General features: G+C 37.6%; 2 protein-coding genes across 34 annotated transcripts in view; one reads left to right on the forward strand and one right to left on the reverse strand.

Moving 5' to 3' along the window:
* Positions 1 to 19,371, reverse strand: part of LOC126426682 (S-phase kinase-associated protein 2-like) — a 635,548-nt gene that overhangs the window by 556,400 nt on the left and 59,777 nt on the right. For 6 of the 13 annotated variants that reach the window (XM_050088578.1, XM_050088575.1, XM_050088576.1 and 3 more), the window contains exon 1: positions 12,680 to 12,894. The exons of 3 other annotated variants lie outside the window; for them this stretch is intronic. In XM_050088578.1, the coding sequence (XP_049944535.1) occupies positions 12,680 to 12,722 (43 nt within the window). In that variant the 5' untranslated portion in view covers positions 12,723 to 12,894. 4 more of the 13 variants (XM_050088579.1, XM_050088580.1, XM_050088583.1 and 1 more) reach the window with 4 other exon arrangements.
* Positions 1 to 19,371, forward strand: part of LOC126426686 (uncharacterized) — an 897,888-nt gene that overhangs the window by 245,844 nt on the left and 632,673 nt on the right. The gene's annotated exons all lie outside the window — the stretch shown is intronic.

Consider the following 19,371-nt stretch of genomic DNA (forward strand, 5'->3'; position numbering starts at 1 on the left):
ACTCCTCCCACGAAACCCACATTCTCAACGTATTGTCCCACACTACATTCGTAGTGCAACCGCCCATTATATTCATTACTTGCGGCACGTTGCCAATTCCCGTAAGAGTTCGGGCACTGTCTGTGCATTCAATGTTAACAAATTTCTCTTCTTCAGAGATGCATTCCTTGCCATTGCCAGTCTACATTTTATATCCTCTCTACTTCGACCATCATCAGTTTTTTTCTCCCCAAATAACAAAACACCTTTACTACCTTAAGTGTCTCATTTCCTAATCTAATTCCCTCAGCATCACCTGACTTAATTCGACTACATTCCATTATCCTCATTTTGCTTTTGTTGATGTTCCTCTTATACCCTCCTTTCAAGACACTGTCCATTCCGTTCAACTGTTCTTCCAAGTCCTTTGCTGTTTCTGACAGAATTATACTGTCATTGGCGAACCTCAAAGTTTGTATTTCTTCTCCATGGATTTTAATACCTACTCCAAATTTTTCTTTTGTTTCCTTCACTGCTTGCTCAATGTACAGATTGAATAACATCGGGGAGAGGCTACAACCCTGTCTCACTCCCTTCCCAACCACTGCTTCCCTTTCGTGCCCCTCTACTCTTATAACTGCCATCTGGTTTCTGTACAAATTGTAAATAGCCTTTCGCGCCCTGTATTTTCCCCCTGCCACCATCAGAATTTCAAAGAGAGTATTCCAGTCAACATTGTCAAAAGCTTTCTCTAAGTCTACAAATGCTAGAAACGTAGGTTTGCCTTTCCTTAATCTAGCTTCTAAGATGAGTCATAGAGTCAGTTTTGCCTCACGTGTTCCAACATTTCTACGGAATCCAATCAGATCTTCCGAGGCCGGCTTAACTACTAGTTTTTCCATTCTTCTGTAAAGAACTAGCGTTAGTATTTTGCAGCTGTGGCTTATTAAACTGATAGTTTGGTAATTTTCACATCTGTCAACACCTGCTTTCTTTGGGATTGGAATTATTATATTGTTCTTGAAGTCTGAGGGTATTTCACCTGTCTCATACATTGCTCACCAGATGGTAGAGTTTTGTCAGGACTGGCTCTCCCAAGGCCGTCAGTAGTTCCAATGGAATGATGTCTACTCCGGGGGCCTTGTTTCGACTCAAGTCTTTCAGTGCTCTGTCAAACTCTTCACGCAGTATCATATCTCCCATTTCATCTTCATCTACATCCTCTTCCATTTCCATAATATTGTCCTCAAGTACATCGCCCCTGTATAGACCCTCTATATACTCCTTCCACCTTTCTGCTTGCCCTTCTTTGCTTAGAACTGGGTTTCCATCTGAGCTCTTGATATTCATACAAGTGGTTCTCTTTTCTCCAAAGGTCTCTTTAATTTTCCTGTAGGTAGTATCTATCTTACCCCTATTGAGAGAAGCCTCTACATCCTTACATTTGTCCTCTAGCCATCACTGCTTAGCCATTTTGCACTTCCTGTTGATCTCATTTTTGAGGCATTTGTATTCCTTTTTGCCTGCTTCATTTAATGCATTTTTTTATTTTCTCCTTTCATCAATTAAATTCAATATTTCTTCTGTTACCCAAGGATTTGTACAAGCCCTCGATTTTTTACCTACTTGATCCTCTGCTGCCTTCACTATTCCATCCCTCAAAACTACCCATTCTTCTTCTACTGTATTTCTTTCCCACATTCCTGTCAATTGTTCCCTTATGCTCTCCATGAAACTGTGGTTTAGTCAGTTTATCCAGGTCACATCTCCTTAAATTGACACCGTTTTGCAGTTTCTTCAGTTTTAATCTACAGTTCATAAACAATAGATTGTGGTCAGAGTCCATATCTGCCCCTGGAAATGTCTTACAAGTTAAAACCTGTTTCCTAAATCTCTCTCTTACCATTATATAGTCTATCTGATACCTTCTAGTATCCCCAGGATTCTTCCATGTATACAACCTTCTTTTATGATTCTTGAACCAAGTGTTAGCTATGATTGAGTTATACTCTGTGCAAAATTCTACCAGCCAGCTTCCTTTCATTTCTAACCTCCAGTCCATATTCACCTACTATGTTACCTTCTCTCCCTTTTGCTACACTCGAATTCCAGTCATCCATGACTATTAAATTTTCGTCTCCCTTCACTACCTGAGTAATTTCTTTTATCTCATCACACATTTCATCAATTTCTTCATCATCTGCAGAGCTAGTTGGCATATAAACTTGTACTACTGTAGTAGGTGTCGGCTTCGTGTCTATCTCAGCCACAATAATGCGTTCACTATGCCGTGCTGTGCGGGTACTGCGAACAGCTGAGAGCAAGGGAAAACTACAGCCGTAATTTTTCCTGAGGGCATGCAGCTTTACTGTATGATTAAATGATGATGGCGTCCTCTTGGGTCAAATATTCCGGAGGTAAAATAGCCCCCATTTGGATCTCCGGCAGGGACTACTCAGGAGGATGTCGTTATCAGGAGAAAGAAAACTGGCGTTCTACGGATCGGAGCGTGGAATGTCAGATCCCTTAATGGAGCAGGTAGGTTAGAAAATTTAAAAAGGGAAGTGGATAGGTTAAATTTAGATATAGTGGGAATTAGTGAAGTTCGGTGACAGGTGGAACAAGACTTCTGGTCAGGTGAATACAGGGTTGTAAATATAAAATCAAATCGGGGTAATGCAGGAGTAGGTTTAATAATGAATAAAAAAATAGGAGTGCGGGTAAGCTACTACACACAGCATAGTGAACGTATTATAGTGGCCAAGATAGACACAAAGCCCATGCCTACTACAGTAGTATAAGTTTATATGCCAACTAGCTCTGCAGATGCCAAAGAAATTGAAGAAATATACGATGAGATAAAAGAAATTATTCAGGTAGTGAAGGAAGACGAAAATTTAATAGTCATGGGTGTCTGGAATTCGACAGTAGGAAAAGGGAGAGAAGGAAACATAGTAGGTGAATATGGATTGGGGCAAAGAAATGAAAGAGGAAGCCGTCTGGTAGAATTTTGCACAGAGCATAACTTAATCATAGCTAACACTTGGTTCAAGAATCATAAAAGAAGGTTGTATACATGGAAGAATCCTGGAGATCCTAAAAGGTATCATATAGATTATATAATGGTAAGACAGAGATTTAGGAACCAGGTTTTAAATTGTAAGACATTTCCAGGGGCAGATGTGGTCTCTCACCACATTCTATTGGTTATGAACTGTAGATTAAAACTGAAGAAATTGCAAAAAGGTGGGAATTTAAGGCGATGGGACCTGGATAAACTGACTAAACCAGAGGTTGTACAGAGTTTCAGGGACAGCATAAGGGAACAATTGACAGGAATGGGGGAAAGAAATTCAGTAGAAGACGAATGGGTAGCTCTGAGGGATGAAGTAGTGAAGGCAGCAGAGGATCAAGTAGGTAAAAAGACGAGGGCTAGTAGAAATCCTTGGGTAACAGAAGAAATATTGAATTTAATTGATGAAAAGAGAAAATATAAAAATGCAGTAAATGAAGCAGGCAAAAACGAATACAAACGTCTCAATAATGAGATCGACAGGAAGTGCGAAATGGCTAAGCAAATGTAAGGATGTAGAGGCTTACCTCACTAGGGGTAAGATAGATACTGCCTACAGGAAAGTTAAAGAGACCTTTGGAGAAAAGAGAACCACTTGTATGAATACCAGTTCTAAGCAAAGAGGGGAAAGCAGAAAGGTGGAAGGAGTATATAGAGGGTCTACACAAGGACGATGTACTTGAGGACAATATTATGGAAATGGAACAGGATGTAGATGAAGATGAAATGGGAGATACGATACTGCGTGAAGAGTTTGACAGAGCCCTGAAAGACCTGAGTCGAAACAAGGCCCCGGTAGTAGACAACATTCCATTAGAACTACTGACGGCCATGAGAGAGTGTAATGGTACTTTGACTTCCGCAAAGTTATAATTTACGATCGCGCACGCAGAAGAGCGCTGCGCCAGCAACCAATTTTATAAATAATTTTTTTTTTTTTTTTTTTTTTACTTTTGCATAGTTTTTTTGTTTTTAAGAACTAATGGAGGTCTCTCTCTCTTGTCTTGATATGAAAGACGTGTATTTTTCTGTGATGTGTTGAATGTGCTTTTGGTGAAAATTAAAATTACATAGCAAAGCAATGTTGTTTCAATAGCTAATGAGGAGAAGATAATAAAAGGTAACACTACAATTGGCGTCCTGGTGACAGGACTTGCAATCTTCGGATTTGATACAAGTGCAGTTTGGACTGATACGAGTGCAGTTATTATAAATTTTGGACATTTTATCTAATTTTAACCACTTAATAGCATCAGAAAATGAATTTGGACTAAGTCTCATTCATTTCAATTGTAATGTTACGTGCATGAAATTTACAACAATATTGTTTTCCCTGTTATTAATGTGTGTTAATTTTCATTTTCATGCTGAGAAAATTAATTTGGTAAAAAAAAAAAAAAAAAAAAAAAAAAAGGGAAGGATAACGTTCCATAAAATAATTTGCACGGACACGAAAGAAAAATTTTGGATTGAAAACTGTATAGTTGACGCTACATTTGCAACATAAGACTGAAAAAAATTGGTGAGTACAGAAATTTACATTTTTTTCCAGTTTCAAACAGCCATCTGTACTTCCTTTATTCCGATCCATTTATTTCGAAATTATTTTTTCAAATTGTAGTTAAAATTGATTTACTACTATTATTGGAAATGGTAAGTGAAGAGCATATTCACAGTCATTTATTTGTGAGAGGGAAATTTCAGTACCAGTTTAATAATTCAATTTCTAATTAGAAATCATATAGAAATATCCATTTCCATAAGAGAAATTTCAGATTTCAACATATATTTAAATGTTTTTTTTTTTTACCATTGGAAAATTTTATTTGCAATTAATTATGAAAATCGCAAGATGGACGCTAGACGCGTAGAAATTGTTTCCGCGGACGAGCTTAGTGAAAGTGACACATTGCAAAACATGTCCGACAGTCAAATGAATATTGAACTTAATAGGGAGGATGTGCAAGACATAATTTTACCGGATCGATTAAGACAACAACCCCTATATTTAAACAGATATACAGGCAAATGGAGAGTGAGTACTACGCGACAAAACGTGACATTGACAACGTCAACTTCAGAACCAGACATCAATCAGACACGAAAAAATGACGAAACTAAGACACAGGACTCTGACATGCTCAGCCAGATTCTGAAGTTACTTGGTGACCAAAACAGAAAATTTGACAAAAGATTTGACGCTTTAGACGAGAAAAATGAAAATTTAAAACGTGACATTGGGAAATTTGACACTAAATTCGATGAACTGACACGGGACATAAAACAAAATTTTGAAAAACAATCAAGACAAATTGCCGACTTGACAGAAACCACCAGTAGTCTTGGAAGGAAATTTACTGACTTATCAGACAAGGTTACGAGACAAGAAAAGGTATTTGTGGAATTCAGTGAAGAGACAAAAACTGACTTACAACGATGTAATGACAAATTGTTAACAGTAGTTTTTGAACAACAGAAAACCAGTACCCAAGTTAACGAATTACGACAGTCACACAATTCCGTAAAAACAAACCAAGAACACTTAGACCTGACGATTACAGACCTTTCAGACAGATTAAATGATGTAACATTGGAGCAGAAATCCTTACAGGAAAAGTTAGAAAAGCTTGAAGACAGAGCAGATGTAGCATCTTTAAAGAATGACACAACTCTAGCAGAAAAACCTGTACATGAATGCAAATTATGTGATGATTATTTAGATGAGAAGTTTGAGACAATGACAGATCATTTTTGATAAGACAAAGGAACAAGTAAAGGGAGAAACAGATAATATTCAGAAAGAGGTACGTAAACTTAAAGAGAATGTAATACCAAGTTCGTCAGTGATACCAAAACCCATAACAGACAACCAAAACATAAATGAGAATCATAATAATGCTAGACCCAGTACACAGTCGAAAATAGAATTACCAATGAGTGACACAAATCCCAATGAACCATTTTCAATGCTACCACGAGATCAAAATTACTATCAGACATCACCACATACTATGCACAGTTTGACACAAAATACAGGACCCATAATACCATCGGGAGTAGCTGATGAAACATTAGTACGACATGGATACTTTCAGACATTTTCATGTGATGAGAAAGACAAAGTGCATCCGATTGTTTTCATCCGCTCTTTTGATGGTATTTTCCCGAGACATTGGTTAGGAGCCGATAAAATTCGATATGTTACAAATTTGTTACGTGGAAGAGCAGCTAAGTGGGGAGCAGCAATTAAAAGACGATGTTTAACATTTGAACAGTTTGAACAAGCATTTCTTGAGGAATTCTGGTCGATCACAGAACAGCAAAGTTTAAAACGAGAAGTATACAATCCAGAAATTTACAACCCGAAGAAAGAGACTTCACGACAATACTTTGAACGCTACCTAGACAAAACATTATATTGGACAAAACCAGCAGATTTACCAGATGTAATTAGAACACTTAAAAGCCACTTACCATTTCCTTACCATGATAAATTAATAGGAGTGTCCGAGGACAACATAAAGAATTTTTTCAGTTATGTTGATGAGATAGATGTTGTTTACAGAGATGAGATCAGGAATTTCAATCAATTGTATCCAATCCATCCAAGCAATTCGCACACGCACAACAGAAATGACAGAGGCTATTGGAATCCGCCTCCGACACCACAACAAAACACTCAAAGAAACAATTCACACTACAGTGGGACAAATCCATTCAATATTAGGAGAAACAACTCGCAACATTGGCAAGGAAACAGTAATTATTACTATAATGGTTATCCGAACAGTAATTACAATCAGAACAATAACAGTTATATTCAAAATAACAACAACAGAAGAAGGAACCGAAATTATAGAGATCAAAGAGGAGAGGATAACACGTACCATCCAGGATATTTTCAGAGAAACAACATCCAACAACATCCAAACATGTATTGCAGGAATAACAGTAATGACAATACCAGTTACAGTCATGGGCGAAATAATGTATGGGGAAATCACAATGGACAACCGCCACGACACACGCAATACAGCAACCCTCAATTTGTACCTAACGGAACACCCGATGCGACGCGGGGTAATGTCAACAACCAAACAGCTGATACTTGGGTGACGCGCGACAGAAATGTAAATATTATTGAGTTGGGCAATGAACCCAACCCACAGCAACAACCGAATTTGCCAGAAAACGAACGACGACCGAGCTAAGCGCTCGAGTTACGGTCAATAGGGAGCAGAGCGCAACGGAACCAACGATTTGTTTTCTCCGATATGATGACAGTAAGAAAATAGAAAAGGAATTATATCAGGATGTAGATTTTAATAGTACCAGTAAAACAAAGAAGATTATTCAGGCTATAACACGAGTTATCATTGGTAGTTATGAAGTGGAAGTAATGTTAGATACAGGAGCAGCAGCAAGTGTCATTTCAATGTCCTTATATAATGAACTCAAACAAATAATGAACATACAAACATTGCCAGTCCAGAATTGTCACATTATAAGTGCCACCGGTAACAAATCAAAGAATGTGAAATTTCAAGTGCTAATTAACTTCACATTTTCAAATATACCACTCAATTACAGTTTTCTAGTAGTAGACAAATTAGTTATGCATTGCATATTAGGAATTGACTTTTTGAATGAATATCAAGCAATCATAGATTTAGGAAAAGGGAAATGTCATTTAACCGTAAACCAACAACAACTGACAATAGAGTTAACACAGGGTAAAAACTTAAACAGTAAACAAGGTAAATTTGAACAGTTACATTTTGTGTCTCCACCAGCAATAAACATATGTGATTTAACTTTTAATGAAGCTGTATCTCAGGGAATTAAACCTAATGATTTATATGAGAAATGCACAGAATCTGAATATCTGACGAAGGAACAACAACTTGAATTACTTGAAGTTTTGCAGCAATTTGCTGAGGAATTTGTGGAAAAACCTGGAATTATTAGAGGCTATACTTATGAGATGGATGTTAAACCACACAAAACATACTGTAGAACATATTATAATATTCCTTGGTCAAAGAAACCCGCAGTTTTGAAAGAGATTGAAAAAATGCAAGCTTGGTGTATCATTGAAAGGTCACAGTCTGATACTAGCAGTTAATAAAGAGGATGGTAGTGTAAGGTTAGTGCTGGACGCACGAGAAATTAACAAAGTTATAATTCCAATCAAGACACGACCTATTAATTTGGAAGAACAACTTCTAAAATTTCATAATGTACAGTATTTAACCAATATCGACCTCCGCTCATCATTTTGCCAGGTGAACCTCCATAAAAACAGTCGTAAATACACTGCATTTCTATGTGAGGGACATAGTTATCAATTTTGTGATCTACCCTTTGGTCTACGAGTGAGTGCTGGAGTATTTATTGAAGCCTTAGATGCTGTTCTTGGACCACAATTGTTCTCGCAAATCACAGTTTATGTTGACGACATTGTCATTGCAACCACTACTTGGGAAGAACATGTAAATCTTTTGAAGCAACTTCTGACTAAATTTTCTGACGCAGGTGTCACTATCAATTTATCAAAGACGAAATTAGGGAGGAGAGAAATCAAATTCCTTGGTCACATCATATCAACTGAAGGCATTTATCCAGACTCAAGAAAAATTGATGCAATAAAGAATTTTCCATCCCCACAGAATCGTAAACAACTCAAAGCCTTTCTTGGTCTATCTTCATTCTTCAGGAAATTTGTACCCTACCACCCTCTTAACAGTCCACATCTTCTATCTTTACTCAAAAGAAATAATATTTGGAAATGGACAGAGTTCTGTCAGACAGATTTTGAAGCGATTAAGAATGCTTTAGTTAATGCACCGTTGTTATGTCATCCTGACATGACGTCAGACTTTTGCCTAGTAACAGATGCAAGTTCCTATGGGCTCGGAGCATTTTTATTCCAAATTCATGTAGAAAATGAACAAATAGTCATCAAACCTATAAATTTTGCTAGCCGCACGCTCACTGAATGCGAAAAGTCATATTCAGTGACCGAGCGCGAAACACTTGCCATAGTATGAGCATTTCGCAAGTTTCGCTACTTTCTATGGGGAAAACGTACTAAGCTTTATACTGATCATCAAGCTCTTTCTTTCCTGCTATCATGCAAGTTATTACATTCACGTCTTGCACGCTGGTGTGCATCACTACATGAATATGATTTTGATATTATATACATAAAAGGAGAATCCAACATTATAGCCGATGCTCTATCTCGTTTGCCACAAGGCCTACAAGAATTTTCAGATGTGACAGAACAAACATCAGATTTCAAAATTTTACTCATGTATGACGGTACATTTGCACCTTACTACAAAAACATGTGCAGGAAGTTAGCCATATTGCAGGACAATGATCCCAGGTGGATCCAGATAAAGAATAAATTACGTGCAGGAACAGACCCACATCTTGAAAAATATTACACGTTACACAAAGAAGTATTATTCCACCCACGAAACCCTGAATCACAGCATTGGTGTGTTTGCTTACCTGAAGCTCATGTTGATGATTTTATTTTATTTACACACAGAACTTGGGGACACTATGGTGTAACCAAATGTACAGATAAGATTATACAATATTGCTATTTTCCAAATTTAAGGCGAAGAGTATTGAGTAATATTAGGAAATGCATCATATGTCAGAAAGCCAAATATTCTAATCGCACAAGCATGAATGAATTGCACCCAATCACACCTAAGAGGCCATTACAGCTAATTTCTTTAGATATTGCAGGACCCTATCCACAAGCACGTGGAGGAATGAAATACATCCTTGCTGTGTTAGATGTTTTCACAAAGTATTTAAAATTATATGCTTTACGTTCAGTTTCTACCACTGCTATTACCAGACGTCTATTAACAGATTATTTTGTAAGAATAGGAAAACCTGAAGTTATGATCACGGATAATGCAGCATATTTTACCAGTTTAAAATGGAAGACATTTATTGAAGAACAGAATGTTAAACATATTTTAATTTCAAGATTTCACGCAGCAAGGAAACCCAGTAGAAAGAACATTTCGAGAATTTGGACAGTTTATGAGAACACACACACCAGTGAAGCACACAAAATGGGTAGAATACCTAGCACCATTTGAACAAATAGTGAACAATTTAACTCACAGTTCTACTGGATACACACCAACTGAATTAATTATGGATAAAACAGAAAGAAATGAATGGACAGACCCTCTACCTAAATTTACAGCAACAACAAATCATGTTAGTTTAGAAGAAAAGGTAAGACAAGCTTACACAACATTATGTGACAAAGAAAGCAGAAATATGACAGAGGTGTCAGGAAAGCCCAAACATTTCAAGTTGATGAGTTAGTTTTACTAAGAACACATCCTAAACCCAAAAAAACTGAAACATTTAAACAGGAAATGGCAGATCTTATACTCTGGACCATACCGAATTGCAAATATTCCACACCCTGGCTGTTATTCATTAGAATATCCATTAACACATAAACCCAGAGGTCTACATCCACACAGACATTTGAAAAAATACATACAGTAAAATGTTAGCTACTGAGGAGAAGATAACTAATATGATACACAGTTATGATGAGCCTACATTTAAGTTATACAGATACTTACAATCTAATGAATGCAGGAAGTCTAGAAAGCAATGTGAACCATCCAATAGCTAATAAGATATTTGGTTATAAGAGGAGTTGCTACTGAGGCATATACACATTAGAGGAGGCATATACACATTAGAGGAGGCAGAGAACTAAACAGAATTATTTTCTTTAGGAGGCATGTGATAATAGTAATGTTGATATGAGTGATGTGAGTGACTGAATGAGATGAGTGAATGTAATTTTAGTTTAATAAGAGGACAAATAGTAATATGGAGAGAGGTAAATGGTATATAAGATGAGAAAATGGTATTATTATTATTATTGTTGTTGTTGTTGAAGTAAAAAGTAAGTGGTGATGAATAAGAGGAAAATATATATATAATGCTGAGGAATAAGTAGGCTATATGTTATTTTGTGAAGAATGAATAATGGATAGGTGAAAATGTTATGAGTAACTGTGAATATGTTGAGAGGAGAGAAACTAGATTTGAATGCTATATCACATGTACTCATGGAATACAGAATGAAAGTAGTGGAAAGAATATTATTTATTGAAAGATTGGTATGCCTGAGATAATAACTTATGTGGTGTCTTATATATTCTTATAACTAAAGGTGAAAGTATAGATTTATGTGGAAAGAATTATTTACAGCAGCCACTGTTGGAAATATACCAGAAGATTTAAATCTATAACACTTTAACACTAATCTAATGGGAACTTGTAATGAAATTTTTGGAGTTATGTAGGCTTGACACTTCAGATTGGAAGAATTATTTAAGAGAACATATTTAGCAGTCATCTAATGACATAATTAAAGCTCATCTACTGTACTGAACTAATGCACCATTAAATAGAAAGGAGAATAAGGAGAAAACAAAACGTCAGTCCTCTGTTGCGGTTCATACTCTCATCCCTTCCTTAGAAAAATTTATACATGTTGATGAAATATTTGACATTATATAATTCATGATTATCTGACAGTATGGAGAGACATACACACATATTTATTTATGAATAGAATTTTACAGGTACCACAAGGTAAATACAGAATGGATATACAGCATGGAACGCAGCAGCAATTATCTAAGAAGATTTATTTATTTATTAAGTAAAACATTTATTTATATTGCTTGATACTCATGAAAGGAAGGAGATGAACTATACAAACTTTATAGGAACATGATTGACTTACACACACATACACTTACCACACTGATGTACATACTTGTAGGATCCTAAGATATTTAGAGGGGCACCACTCTTAGAAACGGTAATAGATGGGTACCACTCTTAGAAACAGCAATAGTGGGGACACCACACTTAGAAACGGTATTAGGTATAGGAACTTTTACGTTATATTAAGTTAACATGAATTTTATTTATCATATTTTATTTTGTGTAGTCCACTGTAGGGTATGACTTTACTAGTATTTATAAAGTAGTTAGCAACGATCCCATGAACCTATCCTCCTACAGAGGGCTGTCTTGAAGCTTGAAATATGTGTAAATTTTATTCCAGGGTGCGAGATGAATTTTAAGTTGAATATTCTAGCGAGTTGCCACAATTATCTTCAAATGTTGCAAGTGTAACGGGGAAATAAAAAACTAACAAATAAAATGTATATTTCAATCTGAATGTAATGTAATTCACATGGCAGCACAATGATATTGAATGTAACGTAAAAAATTTACTATATTTTTCATTTAATTCTGTATATGTAGTATATGACAACAATGTAACTATCTCATGTAATGATTAATTGTAAATATTTGTATATGTACTTACTATATCAAGAAATGTATTTTAAGGAGATGTTAACGAGCTGCAAAGGACTTGTGCATGTAGCACATGATTCATATAAATGGAACTGAAAATGCAAAGAAGAAACCAACGTGATGGAACACTGGTCAAGCAATATTTACGTAGTGTCAATATGCTTTGAAGTGTATGGTGTTGTGGAAGCCGGCAGGTCTTCAGGTTGGTGTAAAAGACAAGCTCATCGCCTGTCGTAGGCAGTGAGGTGTTTCCTGTACCCTCATTGACCATTTATACCCCGGTAGACGCCACCAAAATTTGACTGCTGGAGATCACAATTTCGTGTTGACACATTGAACAAACTTTGGATTTTCTTCAAGTCACACGCACGAGATCCAGGCAGTACACACACACTCAGAATCCGATACTACGTTTAAAGACATTGGAGCAATATAATAGAAACATTTACTGTTCGAATTAATTCCATTGTAAACACGAATCATGTGAATTGTGAACTGAATTCAAACGCTGTGCTAAGCAACGCTAATACGCTGCAATTCAAAGACATTCATGTTACGACTCCTAAAGAAGATACACACCAAAAAGACGGTATACAAAGACCGATATGCAAAGTGCATTATGCTAAGAAATATTTTTTGTAATATGTAAATTTCTTATTTTCTCATATATGTATGTATCTATGTAAATTTTCTATACTGTATCTATGTAAATTTTCTATACTGCCACGCTTTTTTTTTTACTTTTGCGTAGTTTTTTTGTTTTTAAGAATTAATGGAGGTCTCTCTCTCTTGTCTTGATACGAAAGACGTGTATTTTTCCGTGATGTGTTGAATGTGCTTTTGGTGAAAATTAAAATTACATAGCAAAGCGATGTTGTTTCAATAGCTAATGAGGAGAAGATAATAAAAGGTAACACTACAAGAGCCAGTCCTGACAAAACTCTACCATCTGGTGAGCAAGATGTACAAGACAGGCCAAATACCCTCAGACTTCAAGAGGAATATAATAATTCCAATCCCAAAGAAAGCAGGTGTTGACAGATGTGAAAATTACCGAACTATCAGTTTAATAAGCCACAGCTGCAAAATACTAACGCGAATTATTTACAGACGAATGGAAAAACTGGTAGAAGCCGACCTCGGGCAAGATCAGTTTGGATTCTGTAGAAATGTTGGAACATGTGAGGCAATACCGACCCTACGACTTATCTTAGAAGAAAGATTAAGGAAAGGCAAAACCTACGTTTCTAGCATTTGTAGACTTAGAGAAAGCTTTTGACAATGTTGACTGGAATACTCTCTTTCAAATTCTAAAGATGGCAGGGGTAAAATACAGGGAGCGATAGGTTATTTACAGTTTGTACAGAAACCAGATGGCAGTTATAAGAATCGAGGGGCATGAAAAGGAAGCAGTGGTTGGGAAGGGAGTGAGACAGGGTTGAAGCCTCTCCCCGATGTTATTCAATCTGTATATTGAGCAAGCAGTAAAGGAAACAAAAGAAAAATTTGGAGTAGGTATAAAAATCCACAGAGAAGAAATAAAAACTTTGATGTTCGCTGATGACATTGTAATTCTGTAAGAGACAGCAAAGGACTTAGAAGAGCAGTTGAATGGAATGGACAGTGTCTTGAAAGGGGGATATAAGATGAACATCAACAAAAGTAAAACAAGGATAATGGAATGTAGTCGAATTAAATCGGGTGATGCTGAGGGAATTAGATTAGGAAATAAGACACTTAAACTAGTAAAAGAGTTTTGCTATTTGGTGAGAAAAATAACTGATGATGGTCGAAGTAGAGAGGATATAAAATGTAGACTGGCAATGGCAAGGAAAGCGTTTCTGAAAAAGAGAAATTTGTTAACATCGAGTATAGATTTAAGTGTCAGGATGTCGTTTCTGAAAGTATTTGTATGGAGTGTAGCCATGTATGGAAGTGAAACACGGACAATAAATAGTTTGGACAAGAAGAGAATAGAAGCTTTCGAAATGTGGTGCTACAGAAGAATGTTGAAGATTAGGTGGGTAGATCACGTAACTAATGAGGAGGTATTGAATAGAATTGGGGAGAAGAGGAGCTTGTGGCACAACTTGACTAGAAGAAGGGATCGGTTGGTAAATCGTAGAGGGAGACCAAGAGATGAATACACTAAGCAGATTCAGAAGGATGTAGGTTGCAGTAGGTACTGGGAGATGAAGCAGCTTGCACAGGATAGATTAGCATGGAGAGCTGCATCAAATCAGTCTCAGGACTGAAGGCCACGACAACAACAACAACATCTTTTTTAAAAAATACTAATTCCCATCGAATGCTTACTCTGAAATTTTCTAGCTCATCTGGGATGTCAACAGTGGATCTTTCAGTTATAACATCATATGTATTAATATGTATGGAACGAAAGCTTCAAAAACAGTGAAATCGAGAATGCGATGGGTGCGCTTTTGTCACACAGCCTAAGTGCAGGGCACGTGACGTCCTTAGCCAATCAGAACACAGAACAGACTACATTACACGTTGTGTAATCAGCCAATCACATATTCAAGCTGCGAACACCCAAACGAGACCAAATTTTAAGCATGAAGCTTGAACAGACATTGGAAAGTAATGTAGAATGTACGCAGTAGCAAACAAAGTGATGCTGTAACAAATTTAGTTTTGAGGAAGTTGGATATATACGTTTCGCCGAAAGGCACGGAGTTTTTGTTGCCAGTCATGCTTGCAACATTCTTCAAAAGAATTATTGCATCACAGTTCCGCCGGACAGGTAAAGTTTACCTGCTTCAGCAAAAAAATAATTTAGAGTAAAACTTAGTTAACACGAATCCGAAGGGACCGAAAAATCAGGAGTTCGTGTTAGAAAAATCGTGTTAAGTGAAAAACACAAATTTTAATACGTATACATGTACAGCAGTACACTAATGTGTAATACACTACTCTATGAATCACTTTATTGTAGACTTATAACACTATAAAGTGATTGTAAAATTACAAGTACTCACAAATTATGTACATTACTTTCTTGGAAAAAATTCGGTCATGGTTCGCTGACGTTCATGGGAACGATAATATTTTGTAATTTCACAACCAATTGTAACGATAGCGTCCGCAAACCCAGAAGTGACGTCGGATGTTAAAGCGAACCGTTATAAACAGTCCAAGGCTGTAAACGTCTCCCGACGGGTAGGTGGAATGGTATATGTATTCTCTTCCTCTTCACTTTCTTCTGATGGCCCTTCTTGCACCTCGTTCACAGCTTTTGGCACATCCGATTCCACAGAAGCACATACGGCAACATCGCCGTCTACACTAATGAATTCTTCGAAACTAATCCCAGGGTTTGCAACGTCCTGCAGAACTGTCCGTTCATCAGGTGAAGTGGCATCTTCTAACTCGTGGACATCTTCAGAGTTACTACGTCTCCGAGCTCTGTTAAAGCATTTCCCTGTATGATGTGGCGATACTGAGTTCCAGGCTGCTGCGATGGGATTTTATTGCGTCAAGCAGATTCCAATTTGGGGTTGCACCATTGTTTTCAGCAGCACGAATTGCAGCTCTTACAAGTCGCTTGCGATAAGCTCTCTCTCATAAAGAGAGTATGCCTTGGTCCGAAGGCTGAAGGCGGCTTGTGGCGTTGGGTGGGAAAGACTGAAACTTTATGTTGAATAGGTTTAGATCATGAACGTTATGGGCAGTACATCTGTCCAATGTACGAAGAACATGTCTATTTTGAGCAACCATTCGACTTTTGAAACGAAGAAGCCACTTGCGAAATGATGTGCCATCGATCCAAGCTATCTTGTGGTGAGAGTGGATGCAAGGTAAAGTGTCCATATTTATGTTTTTTAAAACAACGTGGTTTCTCGGATTTACCGATAACCGAAGGACGAAACTTCTCCCTGCCGTCAGCATTACAGCAAAGTGCCACAGTCACACGCTGTTTGCTTCGTACTCCACTGTCACACTTATCACATTTTATCCCCAGGCTGTGATTTGGAAAAAGATTGTAGAAAAATCCAGTTTCATCCATGTTAAACAAATCACACAAGGCATACTTTTCCCTCAATCGGTTGAGTTAATGCAACCAGCTGTTCGCACTTTCTTCATCAAATTTATCTGCTTCACCACAAATGTGTACAGATGAAATTGAATGTCTTTTTTGGAATCGATACAACCAACCAGCAGAACAACGAAAGTCTTCGGTGCCCATATCTTTAGCAATATCATTTGCTTTTGACTGAATCACAGAGCCAGTTAAAGGTATGTTAGATGCAGTGGCGTAGCATGAGGGGGGACTTTGAGACTTAGTTCAAATGGTTCAAATGGCTCTGAGCACTATGGGACTCAACATCTTAGGTCATAAGTCCCCTAGAACTTAGAACTACTTAAACGTAACTAACCTAAGGACATCACACACACACCCATGCCCAAGGCAGAATTCGAACCTGCGACCGCAGCAGTCCCGCGGTTCCGGACTGCAGCGCCAGAACCGCTACAACACCACGGCCGGCTTGAGACTTAGTGCTTAAAAAAGATGCAACAGTAATTCATAACAAAAATATAAACAACTTTCTACTAAGAGCACTAAATGTGCGAAGACATGTTTTGTAGCCCGCGCCGCCGCACCCTGAGTATTGGTGTATCTGCCTGCTTGAGACCCGAATGTAGACTTGGCCACTGTTTCTATACAGTGTATCGGTACGTGGAACTGTTTCAGTGTTTCGGAATGGTTGTGGTTCACTGTTTCGAAACAGTGGTGTTTCATTCTGCCCCTGTCTCGGACCAGATTCGATCTCGAGCCAGACACAGAAACTGTATCGTTGTTTCAAAATAAGGCTGTTTCAGTCCACCTGTGCCTGGAACGGACTAATTGTATCGAAACAGTGATGTTTCATTCCACTCTGTGTCGGACGAGATTCGGACTCGGCACAGGTACTGAAACACAACATACTACTTCATGAAACTCTTTCAAGAGTGTCGAAATCTTTTTGACAAGCAATAGCATGAAGCTTAAGATATCCGAAAATAAAGCTTCGTTTCTAGCTGACTGTCCTGTTTCGAAATGGCGTAACATCTGCTTTATAAACACTAAACAAACAATAAAACAACGCATACTATTCACATTCAAAATAATAAATATGTGAAAATCATTCAGTTAAATTACACTTTTTTTATAACATACGCTTCTCTGTTCATGTACAGTAATCATATTAAGAAACGCAAGTAAGCCTACAACATTTTGAATAAAAAAGGCGTAGAGAGACAGTTATTAGACATATACATAAATTTGATGTAGGTATAACTGCAAGCAATCTGTTTGACATATCACTGATAGTGTAATGGTGTACGGGAAGGGCTGGGAAGCATGGTGAATTTGTAGTAATGGTTCGAAACACCTTGAAAGACAAAAAAATTTCTGTTATATTTTGTTATTTATTCGAATTATTTGGCGTTATTTGTGAGTCTATAGTCACTGTGCCTATTATCCACAGTGATTCCCTTTGTGTAGATGGAAATTAGCAGGATGGGTATATTACCCATACTAACGGAATGTGTGTTTCTGCAGTTTGCTCCCACCTGCAGTTCCGTTCATGGTGGTTCTTCTGTCTTCAGCTATGGCTGTCCTCAGCCAATCGAAAAGTATGAAAGTCACGCGACACGAAAGCAGCGCATTTGCTGCAGGAAGCACGAAACTGCCAAGACGCCTAAGTGATAGTTTCATACTTTCTGCGGCATGATTAGCGCTCTCGCACCTCATTTGTGTTTATATGGACATACTTATACAGTAGACATTCAAGGTGATAAAATGTGTAGGTTTATTAGAATACAAAACACAAACTGTTTCACTGTTTCGAAACAACGTATCGGAACATTACATTGTAGTGTTTCATTTGTTTCGAAACAATTACGTGTTTCAGTTTGCCCATCTCTACTCGAATGCTCTCAGTCCCTGCAACGATCTGTCTGCACAAATGTCTGCGCACATCACATCTGCGCCGACAGATCGTTGCGTGTGGACAGAAGATTTGCACCAACCTGAGGTGTGTGCAAACCTGCAAGTTGGAGTTGGAGGTTTGAGCGAAACCTCTCAAATCTGTGGGTTCAAAGCACATCTGCGCAGACAAGTTGGAGCGTGTGGACAGGATATCGCCGCAAATCTGGCGCGAAACAGCTGTTTGCTCAGTCTAGTGTTTGTATTTGTGCGCACAGGGCCTTAAAATGGCTGATACTCGTCAGTGTTCTCGAGAGTTTGTAAGTGAATTCATTGAAATATGTAGAAACCACCCATGTTTGTGAAAGATTAAAAGTAAAGAATATAGTGACCGAGACAAAAAGACACCAGCATACAATGCTCTAATTGAAAAATTGTGGGCAGTTGACGCCTCGTCAAACAGAGAAACAATAATAAAAAATATAAATTCGTTGCGAACTGGCGAAATTGTTTGCGGATGGATGTCGAAACTTATAATTATCTCTTAAAGCTTGAAACCCCTCATATTATGAGAAAAAATACTTGTCTGAGAAGGGCAATTTCTCCTCTTGAACGGCTGGCGGTAACATTAAGATTCCTAGCAACAGGAAGGATCTACAAGGATTTGGAATTTTCAACTGCAATATCGAAACAAGCGTTGAGTGAAATAATACCCAACACATGTGAAGCTATTTACGCTGTCCTGAAGGATGAGTTCATGAAGGCAAGTCAAGTAAATTAAGTCTGTCAGCGAACTGTTTACCGAAAAGAGTTATCCAAAGTTCAGAAATCTAGAAGATCTGGTATAGGAGTAGATCAAGTATACCAGCCAACGTTATGGTATTTTGATCTGATTGGCTTTCTTAGGGATCAAGAAACACCAAGACCAAGCAGGAGCACAATTAAAGATGAAATTGGAGTGTCAATGTGCGAGGAAATGGAACACGAGGTA

The sequence above is a fragment of the Schistocerca serialis genome, chromosome 11 (genome assembly GCF_023864345.2).
Source record: "Schistocerca serialis cubense isolate TAMUIC-IGC-003099 chromosome 11, iqSchSeri2.2, whole genome shotgun sequence".
NCBI lineage: Eukaryota > Metazoa > Arthropoda > Insecta > Orthoptera > Acrididae > Schistocerca > Schistocerca serialis.